The sequence below is a fragment of the Coloeus monedula genome, assembly GCF_965178545.1.
Source record: "Coloeus monedula genome assembly, chromosome: Z".
Lineage (NCBI taxonomy): Eukaryota > Metazoa > Chordata > Aves > Passeriformes > Corvidae > Coloeus > Coloeus monedula.
Window position 1 is genome coordinate 81,912,422 of NC_138822.1, and position 16,965 is coordinate 81,929,386.

Genomic DNA, 16,965 nt, shown 5'->3' on the forward strand with positions numbered 1-16,965 from the left:
GGTGGGATTGTTGGGGATGGTGCTGTGCAGGGACAGGGGTTGGACTTGATGATCCTTGTGGGTCCCTTCCAATTTATTCTGTAATTCTGTGATTCTGGAATTAACATCCTAGAAAACACCACGAGTTTTTCAGGGATTAATACCCCTTACTTCTTCCATTTCTGCAGGCCCCAGTTTGTATTCAGATCCTTCTGCTGTTTGATTTTGGCTAAGCCACTGTACACATATGCATTGCCCTCCACAACTGGAAATTACAGAATAAAGGGAAAGAGCAAGATGAGGTAGAAACTTGGACAAGCGATCTCATAGTTACTCACTGGTGAGAGTAGGTTGAGCTCCACAGAATTAACCATTCCTGAAGGGATGGAAGTATGTTTTATATATGAATAATAAAGCTTTAGTATTACTGCTGCAGTTCATTAGCAAGGGTTTTCAGCAAATGAAAGCACTCACTCAGCAAAGGTGCCTTGCTCTGCAAGCCCTGGCTTTGTGGATGTAATGTCTGAAACATCTGCCTAAAAATCCAAGCACTGGCTTGAGGCCAAACAAGGACCCAACCAGGGTTATCTGAGCAGCTGAACAGGAAAAACTGTATGAGTCCCATAGAAGCCCACCTTAACTGGTGCCCAGTTGTTCTCTCCCAGCTGCCAAAAGCAAGGCAGCAAACAGTATTATGGTTAAACATGATATTTAAACTGCATTGTTATGTCAGTGATGATGGGTTCTTTGTTGGAGATGACAGAAAAATCCCATTGTTTAGAATTTTCCCAGACTCGGTGCTTATTGCAAAGCTCTGAAAAGAACAGGGTTGTTTAAACATTTGATAAAGAAAATATGTGCAGCGATGGGTCTATTCCACCAAGGAGATCAGCCTGCAGTGCCAAATCCTACCTTTATAAATTCAACATGTTGCTGCAATTCGACGAAATAAACTCCTCAATTCCTGTATGTGGAAAATAGAAGTGTCTAAAAAGCAGCAGAATATAGAAACAGTGTGCAAATTATTCAGTTTAAAGCTGGTAGCAAAATGAATTTGGAATAACTTTGGAATTTCTGAACTATTTAGAAAATCAAGATGCTTTACCAGGAATGCACAAAAAATTACAATTCACAACCATGTGAGCATCTTCGGACTGTTCGGTAATCTCTCCATTGATTTGTCTTATCCTTGGATAAGTGCTTTAGACAGGGTATTCTCAAAACAATCATGATGCCAAAGCCTGAACTTCAGCTTCTCTGTGTTGACTCAATCACACAAACACACACCATGGTTTGGGATGTTTAGTTTAGTGAATGGACACAAAGAGGTGTTGCTTGGCTTTTAATTAACCCACTCCCACCCCACGCTGTGTCTTGCTCTCAAGGGCATCTTCGCTTTAATTCCTGCCTCTCTTTGTACGTCAAATGAGTGATTAGGGGTTGGAACAAGATTATCTTTAACGTCCCTTCTAACCCAAACCATTCAATGATTCTGTGAGCCACACTTCTGTGAGTGTGATGGTGTTTGGGCTTTGTGCTGTTTGAGACCCAGGGAGCTGTAAAAGGAATAAATTCTGGGAGAGATAAATTTACAACAGTACTCTGGAAAATCCCCTGTTTTGCAATGATAGCAATGATTTTTATGTTAGTATTTCTGATGTGTTTTCTATTGGTATTTTGCTTTTAATTAAAGCCCCTACATCAGTTTTGAACTAGATTCACTGGAGTTCCTCAAAAGACGCCACTGTTTGGACTTTCAGCAAGTGTCATTTGCTGGTTTGTGTCCCTCATCCATGGCTAGAGTCACTGAGGACCTGAGAAAATTCCTAAGACCATTTCAGAGACTTGCACTTATGAACAGGCTTGACTTCATCACAGGTTCCTCACACCTCATGTCAATGACTGCTCAACCTGTAAGTCATAAGGCCAAAGTTATATTTGCCTGAACCTGCTGTCTCCTCCACTTGGCATCTTATATTTACAGAGTAATTCTACCCTGGGAAAGCTCAGTGCACTCACCAAAAGACATGAAATATCTCCAACCTGTAGCTCTGATCAGAGCCTGCAAGTGAGCCGTTTACAGCCATCCCATTGGGACACAAGGGGAAATGCTCAATTTTGAGCAAAAGTATGAGATGAGCCAGGATTATTTATTCATGTGTTGGAGCTAGAAATCTCATTTTTTTCCTTCTCTCAAAGGGCTTTTTTCTCTAGTAACATGTGTTCGTGCATGTCTAGGAAGCAGAAACTGAAGAGAAAGCTTTATCAAGAGGAACAAACCACTTGGAGATTCTCCAGATTTTAGGAACTCAGGACAAGAACAGAGACTGATTTTTCAGGAGGCAGGTGGCCGTCGCACTTTCAGTCAGCGCCAAATTTATTCATTCAGCCTGGAAAATCTCAGGCTGACCATTTGCTAGACACCAAAGTTCTGTTATAAGGACTGTCTGAAGTACTTTTGGGTATAAGCCCAATTTAAACCGATCTGAATTCAGCCCTGCCTTCCCTCTGAGCTGGGTGGGTACAGGGAAGGTCCACTTTGCACAGAATATCTCTGTCACATCAGACTGCTGTGACTGAGCTAATATCCTCCTCTGCATGTCTAGGAGACAGCACCTGGATATCTAGCATCTTGCCAGCTCAGGAGGCAAGCAGAGCAAGCGCCCACACACATCACAGCTTCACCCCATGGATTTCCAGTGAGATACCAGCTCTCAGGTGACAAAAGTGCTACCAAAAATGGCTTACGAGTTCCTAGACCACACAGAGGTATCATATGAGGTTTTGATGAGATTTGCTCTTGCTGGAGAGGCAGGGATGACCCTAAGATAAAAGCAAGCACTTCCCAATACCCTGATTTTAAGTGACAGTATGTGTTTAGGAAAGCCTTTCCTCTTTTTCCTTTTTTTCCTTTTTTTTTTAGGTTTTGTTTTCAGCCCTATGAAGAAGATAACAAAGGATGGTATGTCCCCAGAGCACACTGATGTGTCACTGTGGATGCCAATCCCCACAGACGCTCCCGATGTTATTAATTTTTAAAACAAACTTGCTGATTGAGGTTCTGACTGCCTTTAAATTGTCTCTACAAGGAGACTGTGTACTAATTAACCCACAGAAACAATCAATGATGTACCTTTTTCAAGTTTCAGGGTGATTAGAATATGAAAATGAAGAGCACAATGGTGCAGATGTTTTAAAATCACAGCAGACAGCAATTAGTGACATGGGAACCAGCTGCTTATCTCTCCAGATAAAGCCTCTTAATAGGGAATTACACTTGACGAGCCATTACACAGATGGATCTGCGAATGATTTAAAGAGGGGGCGTTGTAGTATTAACTTTGATTTGCAAGCCAGATTCTTGACAAGCTTTATGTGTGTTACCTCCTCAAAAAGGTGCATTTGGAGCAGGGGGACCATCCCTTTAAGCATAGATTTCTTTTTTTTAAGATGTTGGGTTTCTCTAAATGTATTTTTTTTTTTTTTAAGTTTTATTCTTTTTTTATTTGGCTTTTTTAAATAACAATTGTTATTATTTTACTAGGCCCTTGATTTTGTTGTTGCCATCTCCTCCCAGTTTTTGCATTTGGATTGGAAGCAGCATGTGGGTTTAGATGGAAGCTCAGTCAAGGGAAGGAGGAGGCAGACTGAAGCATCCAGTAGTTAAATTAAGAGTGCCTGAGGGATGGATTCTGCTGCTAGGTACTACTTGAAGAGTAGGATGTTGCCCCTCATGGGACTGGTATAGTCTCATCTCAGCTGCAAGGGCTGCATGCCAGAATAAAACTGTTATGGGGAGTAATCTGTTCTGCAGGGGCAGGGTTGCACAGAATCAGAGGGACAGGTATAAACACACAGCATAAAACTGCTTCTGGTCTATGACCAGTGATCACCACAGTATGGGGTCTATCCTGCTCATCCACCAGTGCCAAAGATGAGGCCTGAAACTCATAAGTTTGTCATTCAAATCATATTCTACTAATAGGAGGTTTAAAATTTTATTCTTATAGTCTAGGGTTTAGCATGTGCTGGATCAGGTTGCTCAAGCCTCTTTGCAGTTACAAAAGCTATCGTCTTCTTTATGTGCATTTTATTTTCTTAAAAGGAAAGTTGGGATTTTTAACCTACTGAAAACATCCAGTAAACTGTGTATGAAGAGAAATATTGACCAAGTATGCTGAGCTGTAGTAAAATTACATGGGTTAATTTACACTTCTACTTCCACAAAAGAAGAAGGAGCAGGCTCTCAGTGCAAAATAGCTGGCTGTGGAAGAAAATCCCATTTAATGAAAGGGCAAATGACAAACAGAGGCTAGCACTAAGTTTGAAGAATTTTTAGGGTCTCATAAACCGAAAAGTAAATAAAGACAAATCCTTCTGTTTTCATGAAAAAAGCCCACTATTCTTGATCCTGGTCTCAGCCAGCTGCCGTAGGAACTCTATCCGAGTCAACTGGCCCATGGAGCTGGAGTATATTGCACGCTTACTGACAAATAAAGTAAAGAATTTGGGTGAAAGTTATCAAGATATAGGTTTCTTAAGATTCCCTCACCATCCTGACAGCTCTGGCATCCTCTGTCAGCTTAGCAGAGTCTTGGCTTAGCTGAGCTGGGCCTCATTGGCTTTTGGGCATGGTGCTCACACAGCAGGGAAAATTGAAGCCTAATCCTTAGGACCAGTGGGATCGAACAGCAGCCCAGATGGATACATGGGGAATAAAATACACTTGGTTGCATTACTTTCAACTTACTTAGTAGTGCTTTTAGGTAAACGTATCCATTGCAGCCACTGAAACACAACCTGCTGCGACCAAACGGTCTGTAGTCACTGTGCTGCAGAAGAATTATTTTTGGGTGGTATGGATGTGTCTGGCAAGGTAGAGTCAATAAATGTTATGCTGGAAGAAGTTTCATGAGGAAACCCAGCAGACTGTAATGTGCTTGGGCAGATATATAGTTCTGACATCCCGCTTAGGAAATGGAGTCCCCTGATCCGGCAGACCGGTCATTTTTTGAAGGCCTGTTGAAATTGGAGTGCTTATCTGCGTGATTAAATGCCTCCAGAGTTGGCACCTTTGATGACATAGGCATATCTTTCTCATGAATTTTAAGATCGATGTGGTGGTGGCCTGTGCTGCTGGAGCAATGACAGGGCTATCATTAGGGATGTGTTGGGAGTTGCATCATCACTATATAATGTGCAGGCCAAGGAAATGAGGCTGGAGGAGCCAAGCCATATATCAGCATTCATTGCTGATCTATAGCTGGCCTCTCCATTTTGAGCCCTTATTAACTGCCTTAAAATATAGATCTGAGATTATTGCTCCTTCTAGACCATGGATCTCCATGTGTGATAGACATGGAGGGACCAGTTGCCAGAGTGTGATGGTTTTGTTCCCTGCTGTAACCCTCTTTCTTATTTTTATCTTTTTTTTTCTCCTCTTCCAAATTAAATGTTTCAGGTCATTCAGTTTCACGGCTCAGCACTTGGGAAGTAACATGGGTGTGAGAAGCTGGTTTGGCTGCAGCCAGCAGGCTGGGATCCATTCAGAAACAATCTGGCCCTGCCTCAGTGTGGGTCCTGGGGCCCAAGAGACGTCTTAGCCTAGCATTTCCAGGGCTTCTCCACATCACAAATCATGGTACCTCAAGAAGATGAAGTTTTATGTGAGGCTGGAGTGAAGGGCAGCCATCTCCCCCTGGGACATCACCAGGGGATGGCCCACCCATCTCCTTGTGCCAGGACACCCAGCCTAGTGTCTGGGCAGCAGGAGAAGCCCAAGTGGCTCAGGCAAAACAGATCTCAGGAGCTTTGGGATCAGTTTAAAATAATTAAAATAAAACAAGCTGTAAAACTCCAGTGCTGGTGCTGCTGGTTCCCACCCCACCCCTGGACTCATCCCAAGATGTGGGCACAAGTGGGCCCCCTTTCTTGGAGGAGGGCACCAATGTGGGTTGTGTTCTCTGTGCACTGCAGGGCTCGTGTGTGGGAGGGCACTGTAAGGAAGGGGAGGAGAAGGATTCATTCCCCAAGGGGTGTTTATGTTTTTGGGTCTTTTCTCAGGCTGAAGAAACCGGGTGTCGCTCACCCACGACATCTGCAGCTCCACCGCAGCTGCATGCTTTCGTTCTCTCACTCCACGATTCCTGGAAATCTCTGTTTTCCCTAAGCATGGCTGGTCCATGTGCACGACAGCTGAACTATCTACAGGATTTAAGAGTCCCTGATTGCTTCTCAGACAATGGACCAGAACAACTTCATAGTTATTGCCGATTCCAGGAAAGCCACATGTCCATATTTATATGGGCATGAAAGATAGTTCAGCATCAATTTGTCAATAACGTGCATGTTTAGTGGCCACTAGATAATGCACCATGGACTCAGAGCCGTCTAGTCCTTATCAAACCTCTCTGAAGTTGTTCAAAAGTAGGGACACCTCATTTTCCAACTCAGAGCCCTCATGCCCTTTTGCCAGCTTGTCCCAAAATTTCTGTTGCAAAAACCCCAAAGTGACATCTAATGGGCTACTGACAGAAACTTAATTGTACCAGAGTGTTTGCAGGAACACAACACACGTAGCAGTTATTTTCTACTTTCTACTGGTCTTTCCTTGGTTATGTTTTAATTTTAAGTCTCATCATGTATTTGACTTTCACAACACTGTCCGTATTTTGTACACCTAGTAGTGCTTGCAGTACCAGGTGTACAAAAGCAGTTGCACAGTCTGACCCAGAGCTTTACAAAATAAGAGCTGCAAAATAAAATTTAAAAAAAATAAACAGATCTACGAAAGAAAGTAAAAAACAAACAGACGGATACTTTTGCTTTAAAAGGAAGAAGTTACAGCTGTAGTAAGCAATATTTTTTTTTTTAGCTGGAGGCCCACCAAGAGAAAAACGGTAGATTTTCTTTTGCTCTGTAAGAGTCTTCAGCATAATTCTGCCCTTGCTGTAACCTCTGCGGCTTGAAGAGCTCCTGTCAGATTAGAAATCATGTTGAAAATATCTCTCACCAACATTGCAAATAGCAGAGTTTTAAAATGGAAAGGGAGTAATGCAAATCTTGAACCTGCCAAGTGTGCCTCACACACTTGACGCTATGCATATGATTTTAAGCACTAAGTATGTGGGGATGGCTTCCATGTGGAAATTCAAGTAAATCTTAGCAGAATCTGCCTTCATAGGGAAGTGGACCCATGGGTTTTTTCTCTTGTTTGTTACAACTTCCAAGATAATTTTTCAGTTTTCTTGTTTACAATAATGAGTTTAATTGCTGCTGTTGAGCCTCAAGTTCTGTGAGCAATTATTTTTCAGGAAAAAGGCATTCTCACCAGGAGGCTGAGTTGCACCATTCATCCATTGAAAGGGAATATTTCACTTGTGTTTTAAATTAAAAATCAATAGAATATGTTCCCTTAACAATTTTGCATTTATAGAAATATTTCCACTGTTTTTAGTGTAGGGAAACCAAACAAAACTTCTTTATTGCACATAAAATCTAAATGTAAATTTGGCTCAAGTATAGGAATATTTTATAAAGGTTTCTAACTCTTACAAAGACGTTGTTATTCACTGCATAAATAAAGATCTTCAACCAGTGGTTATGAATGGACTGATAAACTAATTTTTTTTTTTTCCTGTTTATTTTCTGATCCCTTCCAGGTTTATGACAGGCCACAAAAACATTCTGCTCTGCACTATGATCCAGGCCTCCAACAAGACTTCACCAGTGACACCTTAAAATCAAAACACCAGCAGAAAAGTAGCAACCAGCACCACATTGACTGGTCAGCGAGCTCCGACACTGGGCCCGCTTCTCAGAGTTGCTTCATCAACACAGAGCCCAGTAGAGAAGCAATTAGTGCCACCAAGGTCTCTGCTCTGGAGCCAGGAGTTTCCTACAGCAAATCCCAGGCCAAGAAGTCCTGCAGCAGCAGCACGTGGGGGCAGCTGTCGGTCAGTAGTAAAGAGCTGGCAATTTGCAGCGCAGTCCCGTCACCCAACGGCATCAGCACGGCCGCCCAGACGAGCAGTGCCTCTGAGTGCAATGGGCTTTTGCCTCTTGGAGATCAAGAGGGAGGTGTGCAGCTGGAGGCCCCCGATCAGCCCGCTGGAAGTACGAAGAAGAAGTCCAGCAAAAAGGACTTGATTAGCCAAACCATCCAAACCACAGACATTGAGTGGGTAAAGAGTGCTCAGAAAGCATTTGACAGCAAATCCCATGACAGCATGGAAGGGAAAAAAGAGTCTTACTCAATGGACAGCATGTTGGATACATCACCCTCGAAGCAGAATACCATTTCTGCTAGCAGTTGTGAAAGTGACACCAATCACGTACGAATTACTATCCCAATAAAGTCGCCGACAACTGATGCATCTGGCCACAAAAGGAAAAAGAGGCAATCCATAAAATCCTCCATAGAGAAAACTATCCAGGAGAAAAGCCTGCCTTCTGTGCTTGCTTTGAGCAGTGAAATGGCAAACAGGACCAGCTCTCAACCAGAGGGGAATAAAAAAGATCTTCGAGCCACAAAGCCAGGGAAAGCGATTGAAAATGAGTCCCCCTTAGTAGCTATTGACAGTGGTGTGTTCACGGATAAAGCATCCCCCAGCAATGCTGCCCGACTCAGAAAACCTCTACCTGTGACATCCACTCTCCTACCCACCAATCTTTCCACAGCTGGGAAATTACCTGATGTCCAGCACCCCAAACATGCAGCTAAGCGTCGATGGACCTGCAGCAAACCTAAATCTATTCTTCGGGAGACCTCCCTGACGACATCTGAGAAGCTGATGGTGGAGCCTCCTTCAGCCTATCCCATCACACCATCCAGCCCTCTGTACACCAATACAGACAGTCTTACTGTGATCACACCTGTCAAGAAAAAAAGAGGACGACCAAAGAAACAGCCTTTGCTCACTGTTGAAACAATTCATGAGGGAACCTCCACCAGCCCAGTGAGTCCAATCAATCGTGAATTTCCAGGAACAAAGAAAAGGAAGAGGAGAAGGAATCTGGCCAAGTTCGCCCAGATGGTTCCAGGAGAGGACAAGTCCATCAGTGAACTCAAATTTCACAAAAAGGTCGGGAAACTTGGGGTCTTGGATAAGAAGACCATCAAGACAATTAATAAAATGAAAACCCTCAAGAGGAAGAACATTCTCAATCAGATCTTGTCCTCCTGCTCCAGCAGCATAGCTCTGAAAACAAAAGTCCAGCCACCATCTAGTGCTGGGCCAACCACCATTGATGCCAGACTAGGAAAGCAGATCAATGTCAGCAAAAGGGGGACTATCTACATTGGTAAAAAAAGGGGCAGAAAGCCAAGGGCAGAGCTGCAACCTCAGCCAGAAGAACCTAAGACAGCCATCAAGCACTCAAGGCCTGTTTCCAGCCAGCCAGAAAACCCAGCAGTGCCTTCCAACCTGCAGTCACTTGTGGCATCGTCACCAGCAGCTATTCATCCGCTTTCAACACAATTAGTGGGGATAAACGGCAACCTCAGCCCTGCAAGCACTGAAACTAATTTTTCAGAGTTAAAAACTATGCCAAATCTTCAACCTATCAGTGCTCTTCCTACAAAAACCCAGAAAGGAATGCACAGTGGAACTTGGAAGCTGTCTCCACCCAGGCTAATGGCTAACTCACCTTCTCACCTCTGTGAAATAGGTTCTCTGAAAGAAGTCACGCTGTCGCCAGTGAGCGAGTCTCACAGCGAGGAAACCATACCGAGCGACAGTGGGATAGGTACAGACAACAACAGTACCTCTGACCAAGCCGAGAAAAGCTCAGAATCCCGCCGGAGATACTCCTTTGATTTCTGCACCCTGGACAATCCAGAGGCTATCCCATCTGACACCAGCACAAAGAACAGGCATGGTCACCGGCAGAAGCATCTCATTGTGGATAACTTTCTCTCTCATGAGAGTATTAAAAAGCCAAAGCACAAGAGGAAAAGGAAAAGCCTGCAGAACAGAGATGACCTCCAGTTTCTGGCAGACCTTGAGGAACTCATCAATAAGTTTCAAGTGTTCAGGATTTCCCATAGAAGTTATACATTTTATCATGAAAATCCATATCCCAGCATCTTCAGGATTAATTTTGATCACTACTACCCTGTGCCATATATCCAGTATGACCCATTGCTCTATCTTCGCAGGACCTCTGATATGAAGTCTAAGAAGAAGCGTGGTAGACCTGCCAAAACCAATGACACCATGACAAAGGTGCCTTTTTTACAAGGGTTCGGTTACCCTATTCCCAGTGGGAGTTACTATGCACCCTATGGAATGCCTTACACATCAATGCCTATGATGAATCTTGGTTACTATGGTCAGTATCCAGCTCCTTTGTACCTGTCTCACACGCTCGGAGCGGCTTCCCCATTTATGAGACCTACCGTGCCCCCACCCCAGTTCCATGCAAGCTCTCATATGAAGATGTCCACCACTGCCAAACACAAAGCAAAACATGGAGTGCACCTACAAACCCCTGTGGGAATGGGCCTTGGAGACATGCAGTCCTCCTTGGCTCCTCCGAAGGTTGGAGGAACAAGCCTTTCAAGTGGCCGACTTCACAAGAGGAAACACAAACATAAGCACAAGCATAAGGATGAGCGGATATTGGGGACTCACGAAGATCTGAGTGGTCTCTTTGCTAGCAAGTCCTCTGGCTTCTCCAGCCATGCCATCAACGAGAGGCTGAGCAGCTCAGACAAAGACCTGTCCTTGCTCAACGAGAAAAGCAAGCATAAGGAGAAGCAGAAGCACCAGCATTGTGAAACCGGGCACAAAGGCTCAAAGAGTAATTTTGAAGTGGATACGTTGTCTACGCTATCACTTTCTGATGCCCAGCAGTGGTCACAGAGTAAAGATAAAAGTGACTCAAGCAGTGATCCCATTGACTCTTGCACAAAGAGATACTCTGGTAATACTGAGAGTAATGGAAGGTCAGAGTCCCTGGACATGTTTGGTGAAATGAATTCCTCAAGTGAGAAGCGGGACAATGATGCAAGTGGGAATAAAAGAAGAAGCTTTGAAGGCTTTGGAACTTACAGGGAAAAGGACATTCAGCCCTTCAAGACAAATAGGAAGGACAGAAGTACTTTTGATTCTTCAGCCTCTTCAGGTAAGCTTTGTTTTATTCTATTTTACCTTACTGCACTCAAATTTCAATGCTGAACAAAGAGGGACTCACCATTTACAACAAATACATTTATGAGTCAATAACTTCTCTGGCTTTTGCAACTGATGTCATTCTTCATCCAGACTTAGGGGAGATTGACAAGAATGTTGGCCACATCTTAAGCCCAAAGCTGTAAAATCTTCAAGTTGTTGCACAGCACTTCTATAAATATTTGTCCTGCCTTCACCTATCTCTCATGGCTTGTTGCACTTCTTACTAAAACCCCACCACAGCATTCTTCAACAGCAGCAATTATAATACCTGTTGACAAGGTGGGCATCCCCCTGATCAGTGTCTAACACCACATGATCAAAGTCGTTGTCCAGCCTTTGGGAGAAGAGCAGAGAATCTCTGCTCTGGCCCATAAAGTTACCAAAACCCACTTGTTGATGGGATGGACCAGGCAGGTGGAAACTTGTGAAGCTGTGTCAGTGTCCCATTAGCGTGGTCTACTGCTGATCCAGAGGCACCCACCATGCTGATGTCTGGGCTGAATATCTGGAGATCCTGGGTAGAGTCCTAGTTTAAGTCTGTCAATTCCAGTCGGCAGGTGTCATGTAAAATAATTATCCTGAGCTTTGAGTGGCTGTGGAAGGGACTGGTGTCATGGAAACAATAAATCCTCACCAACTGACTCTGAAGAGTTTCAGGTCTCATGACTTGGAAATATAAGCTGGGTAGATGAAGAGGGAGGAAGCTCCTATCGGCTGCTAAGGACATCTGTTCCTCTCCTGCAGAGTGGGGAAAAAGGGAATCTGAATCTTGTCTGAGAGACTGAATTGTACTTTACAATAGGGAGCTGCTTTTGTGATGACACAGAAGCAGGTGTTTCGCTGTATTATAAATGAATTTAGCTTGGGAGCAAGCCCAGTGCTCCTACACCATCAGATATTTATCACAAAGCAGATTTCACACTTAGTTTTGGAAAGGGGTGAGCTTTGGTGAACCAACCAGTGGTGGATGAGATTCTGATGTGCTAAAAAAGAGCTTCGAAGAAATGTAGTTGATGGCCTTCATAGTTAAAAGAGAATTAACTGAGAACACAGAGGGAGCAGAGAATTTGTATGACCTGCCAATGAAAGGCTCTAAAGTTTTTTACTGTCTTGTAACTGATCAGGTTCCAAAGACTGCTCATGCTTAAGCCACCTAAACATTTCCAATTCCTTCACCAAGACTAGAATCTGGACGGTAGCAGTGAAAGGCAGTCTGAAATGACAGATTACCCCATGAAAACATTCCTACTCATGATATCAAGTTATAATAGATCAGTTGTGACATCAAAAAATGATACACACAGAAATATGGGAAAAGAGATTCAAATCAGTCTCTGAAGATCAGAGTTGCAACATACCTGACAAAGAACAAAAATATTCTCCACCAAGTGTTGCAGTTGCTATTTAATTAAGGAAGTTGTGTCCTATCACATAGGATTACAAGTCTCCAAAATGTTTAATAACTTTTTCATTTTTTTAATGGAAATTCACAGTTTTCACAGTCTGATAACAGTCTTTGCATTTGCAGCCTTTTTGCTTTTTGAACAGAAGATGTTTGCTAAATCTGTAATTTTCAATTTAATATGTTTCACTAAGGCATAGCAAACTGTCAAAATTCCCAACACTGTTGAACTCAAATGAGTTTCCAAAGTAGGGGCATGATCCCCACCAGGCTGACTTGAAGATGGAAGTAGGAAAAAAAAAGTCAATTTCATGTTATTTTCCTTCAGTTTATTTCCCATGATGATAAAAGTATAAGATGGAGGGCTAGAACTTGCAGTAGGAGCTCCATTAGATTTGCAGTTTAAACTTTTTAAACTGGTTCTCATTTAAACTGAAATTATTACTTTTATTTATTTTGCTCTTCATGATTACAGCCGCACAGCATTCCCTATGACCTAATCCATCAAATCTCAGATTATTAATTTATTTCTTCATTGTCATGCTATTATTTACATGGAAAAATCATCAGCAGTTGCTAAGCAGAGACAGATAACCAGAGCCATACCTTGCACTACAAGGGAAAATACTAAAACTAAACAGCTCTGCCAAGAAAGGCCTGGAGCCAAGACTGCTCATTAAAGCCTAGGAACATCTGTCTGCTTATGACTGCCTAAGATCTCAGTGCAGCTTTTTTTCTTCTCTGCCTTTGACCTTCACTGAGATTCCCAGCAGAGGTCTGCACTTGAGTCTAGCCATAACTATTTAACCAGTTCCCACAGAGGGAGGATTACACTCTTCCATGATAACCTTGACCTTCTTTCTCCTAACTCACCTTGCATTTCCCTGAGGAGGTTAAACACGGATTGACTAATCAGAAAAATAAAAGGTAAAGGAAAAAAAAAAAAAAAAAAAAGAAGACATGAGAATGTATATATCTGTCCCAGGAGGCAACTTCCACAGCCTGATTGCTCTTTCCTTTCAGTATTGTCATCTTCCACAAGTCAAAAATAATATATAACAGAGATAAGAGGAGACATCCTGAATATTCTGGTGAAAGCTGAAAATAGATTTACATCACAATTTCAGTGTTAGCTTTACTGCATGGGTATTTTGGTGTACTCAGTACTGCCATTTGCAACTTCATTGCGTGGTTCTGGAGATAAAATATGTAGCAAAACCTACCCACACTCAGTGGATATATCTGTGATGAGAGGGATGAGAGAACCATTTATTGTTCTTTGGTGTTCGGGCCCTGCAGTTTGTTTCAGTGTGGTGTGCAGCTGCAGGTACTATTGCATTATTGTTAATTTATGGTTTTGTCTGTGTTGTGACAACACTTGGCCATTTCTAAAAAGTTTGGTATTCCTTGGTGGTAAGTAGTGATCCTGCATATGGTAGAAAACAGTCCTGTTGTACAATCTTGGAGCTTAGGTATGATTTTATTATCTAGAAAGATATAGGACATAAAGGGAAGAGTTGTCTTTCTTACCTTTTGGAGAAGCTCTTTGAAGTCCTGGTGCAAGAAAGGTGCCTGGCACAGGTTGCCCAGGGAAATTATGGATGCCCCGTTCCTGGAAGTGTTCATGTACCAGGTTGGGGTTTGAGTACTTGGGCTAGTGGAAGGTGTCCCAGATCAACCCAGGGGTTTGGAAATAGATGACCTTTAAAGGTGCCTTCCAACCAAACTATTCCATGATTCTGTGATTTGATGCAGAAATCTGAGACCAAAGTAAAGGGTGCCATTGAGAGAGCATCACCAGTCACTTGGTTGGTCACAACAGAAGTCCATTTCTTGTCCTGCACCAACGTGGACAATCACTGGCCATTTAGTGGAGGCCTTATGGGCTTTGACTCAGTGTACATCTCTTGGGACCACTTTGGGTTAAAAGTGCAGTTCTAGTGCATATGCCTAATTTCCCTGTGGCTTGACTGTTTCCACATCATTGTTCTAGAGAAGCTGGTGTCTCTTCCATAGTAACAAGTTAATAAGTCTTCCCACCCACTCCTCATGACCTGTTGCTTCCTGATGTCTTTTTCTGAAATTTCTATTTTTGCCAAATTTCTTGTGCTCATCTAACCCTCCTGCATTTAGAAAGACTAATTAATCAAAACTAATTACACACTGCTTTTCTATTTAACTGAAGACTATTCCAGTGGCATTAGCCTGGCCTACAGGCAAGAATACAGCAGAAAGTGTTTCAGATCCTGCCTTGTCACAGACATGATGTCATTTGGGCACATCCTAGACTGAACTGTAAAGTTGTGTGCAGCAAGCATTGGCTCAGTTGACTCCCTCCTTCACAGAGTCAGAGATACAGCTCGCACACTTGTGAAATGGCCTTGGAGTCCCTCTGGCACTGTGTGACCTGAGGCACTGTGTGACCTGAGGCACTGTGTGACCTGAGGCACTGTGCACAGCTGGATGGCTGAGCCTTTCATCTGCTTCCTAGGAGTTACTAGCGCCGCAGGTGAGGGACCCAGGGAGAGGTCACAGATTGGTGCTGCAGCTGGGCTGGGGAGACTGAGAGTAGAGCTCTGTTTCAAAGAGGCCCTTGTGGTAAACTCTACATCTCCTTGTCAAGTGTCTGCCTGTTTCATAATACTGGAGAAGAGATTTCCATTGCTGATCAGCAGTCTCGATGCCATAGCTTGTTCCACAGAAAAAAAGCAAGATGAGTTGCCTCTTCCCCTTTTCCTTAGGTGGAATAATGAGGAAAAGCACCTTTAACCTTTTAAGGTGCAGAGATAAAATGGCAATTTGCATGTACAACCTGTCAGGCTATGTCCTAGTTACAATCACTGCAGACCAGGATGTATCTGGAGGTGAAGCAGAGGTTGAGAGTTGCTATATCCAGGACTGCATTTCTTCCTTTCTTTATAATGAGACTAATCAAGGTCTGTGCTACCTTACTGTCACAGTATTTCTGCCTCCTGTTTTTATTAAGCAAGGATAATATAAACAAAGATTGTCTAGCTTGCATATTGGGCACCATGGCTCAAAGATCAGCTAGGAAGTACATTGGTTTTATCAGATACAGCACAGACACCATGCATAGCAAACTTACAGGAATATAAAGTTAATCATACACAGCTACTAGGAAAGCAGTAATCATCAGTCTCTGAATGCTGGATAGCTAGCATGACAAACATGCTTTACAAATTAATGCTTAACTTACCTACAAACCTCCCAGGCCTTCCCCCACCCATGTCCAGCAGCACTACAAGCTGAATTTCTTCTGACTTGACCTTTCCTCCTCATTTGGTTTGTATGTTGCTGGTTTTACTCTTGAAGGAACAGTATCAGCTTTCGCCTTGATCAGGCACCATTTTACTCTGAGAAGGGATCAGTATTTCAGTAGTAGATAAGCATATTTGTTCTTCTTAATGTATGTGGCAGATGCAGGTAAATAATGTTAGCCAACTGCCTTATTAATTAAACTTTGCTGATTTTTTTGGATATATTTTTCATATAATAATACTTTCCACAAGTAATCTATTATTTTACATAGGTCTGGAATCACAATATTTGTTCATTGTTCTTCAGTGAACGCACTATTTCAGTGATAGTGGAAACAGTAGGACCACACTCTTGGACCCAGTGTTTTGGGTCACTTATGACAAGAAGGATGTTGAGGTTCTGGAACATTCAGAGAAGGGCAGCAGACCTGGAGAAGTGTCTGGAGCACAGGTCTGATGAGGAGGGGCTGAGGGAGCTGGGAAAGGGGTTCAGCCTGGAGCAAAGGAGGCTCAGGGGTGACCTTGTGTCTCTGCACAAGTCCCTGACAGGAGGGGGCAGCCACGTGGCAGTTGCTCTCAATGTGCTCCAGGTAACAAGCAATAAGAAAAAAGGAAATGGCCTCAATGTGCTCCAGGACAGATTTAGATTGGATGTTAGGGAAAATTTCTTCATTGAAAATGTTGTCAAACATTGGAACTGGATGCCCAGGGAAGTGGTGGAGTGACTGTCTCTGGAAGCGTCCAAAAAGCTTGTAAAAGCAGTGATTAGAGACATGATTTGGCCTTGTCAGTGCTAGGGAAATGATTGGCCTCTGTGATCTTAGGAGTTTTCTACAACTTTCATGATTTTCTGTTTCTATGATCATCACGTGGGATGAACATTCTTTCATCTGACCAGCTTAAAGACATAAATTGAATGCTTATACTGGCTGAGTCTTGCACATATACTCATGGATGAACATTATCACACTGAAAAAAGACAGAAGAAGTGAATATCAAGTGATGAAGTTGAACAGATATCCAGCAAAACACATAAATAAGTCACCTGGCTTTCTTCAATAGCAAAGATTTGACTCAACAGGACTTGTGTTTTGTATGGCATTATGTGCATCAATTCAGGGACAAACTT

The 16,965-nt window shown here is 42.9% G+C and overlaps 1 protein-coding gene across 2 annotated transcripts in view; it reads left to right on the forward strand.

Moving 5' to 3' along the window:
* Positions 1-16,965, forward strand: part of SETBP1 (SET binding protein 1) — a 270,172-nt gene that overhangs the window by 178,824 nt on the left and 74,383 nt on the right. For both annotated transcript variants that reach the window (XM_082301923.1, XM_082301924.1), the window contains one exon: positions 7,641-11,106. In XM_082301923.1, coding sequence (XP_082158049.1) covers positions 7,641-11,106 — 3,466 coding nt within the window. The remainder of the gene's footprint in view (positions 1-7,640; positions 11,107-16,965) is intronic.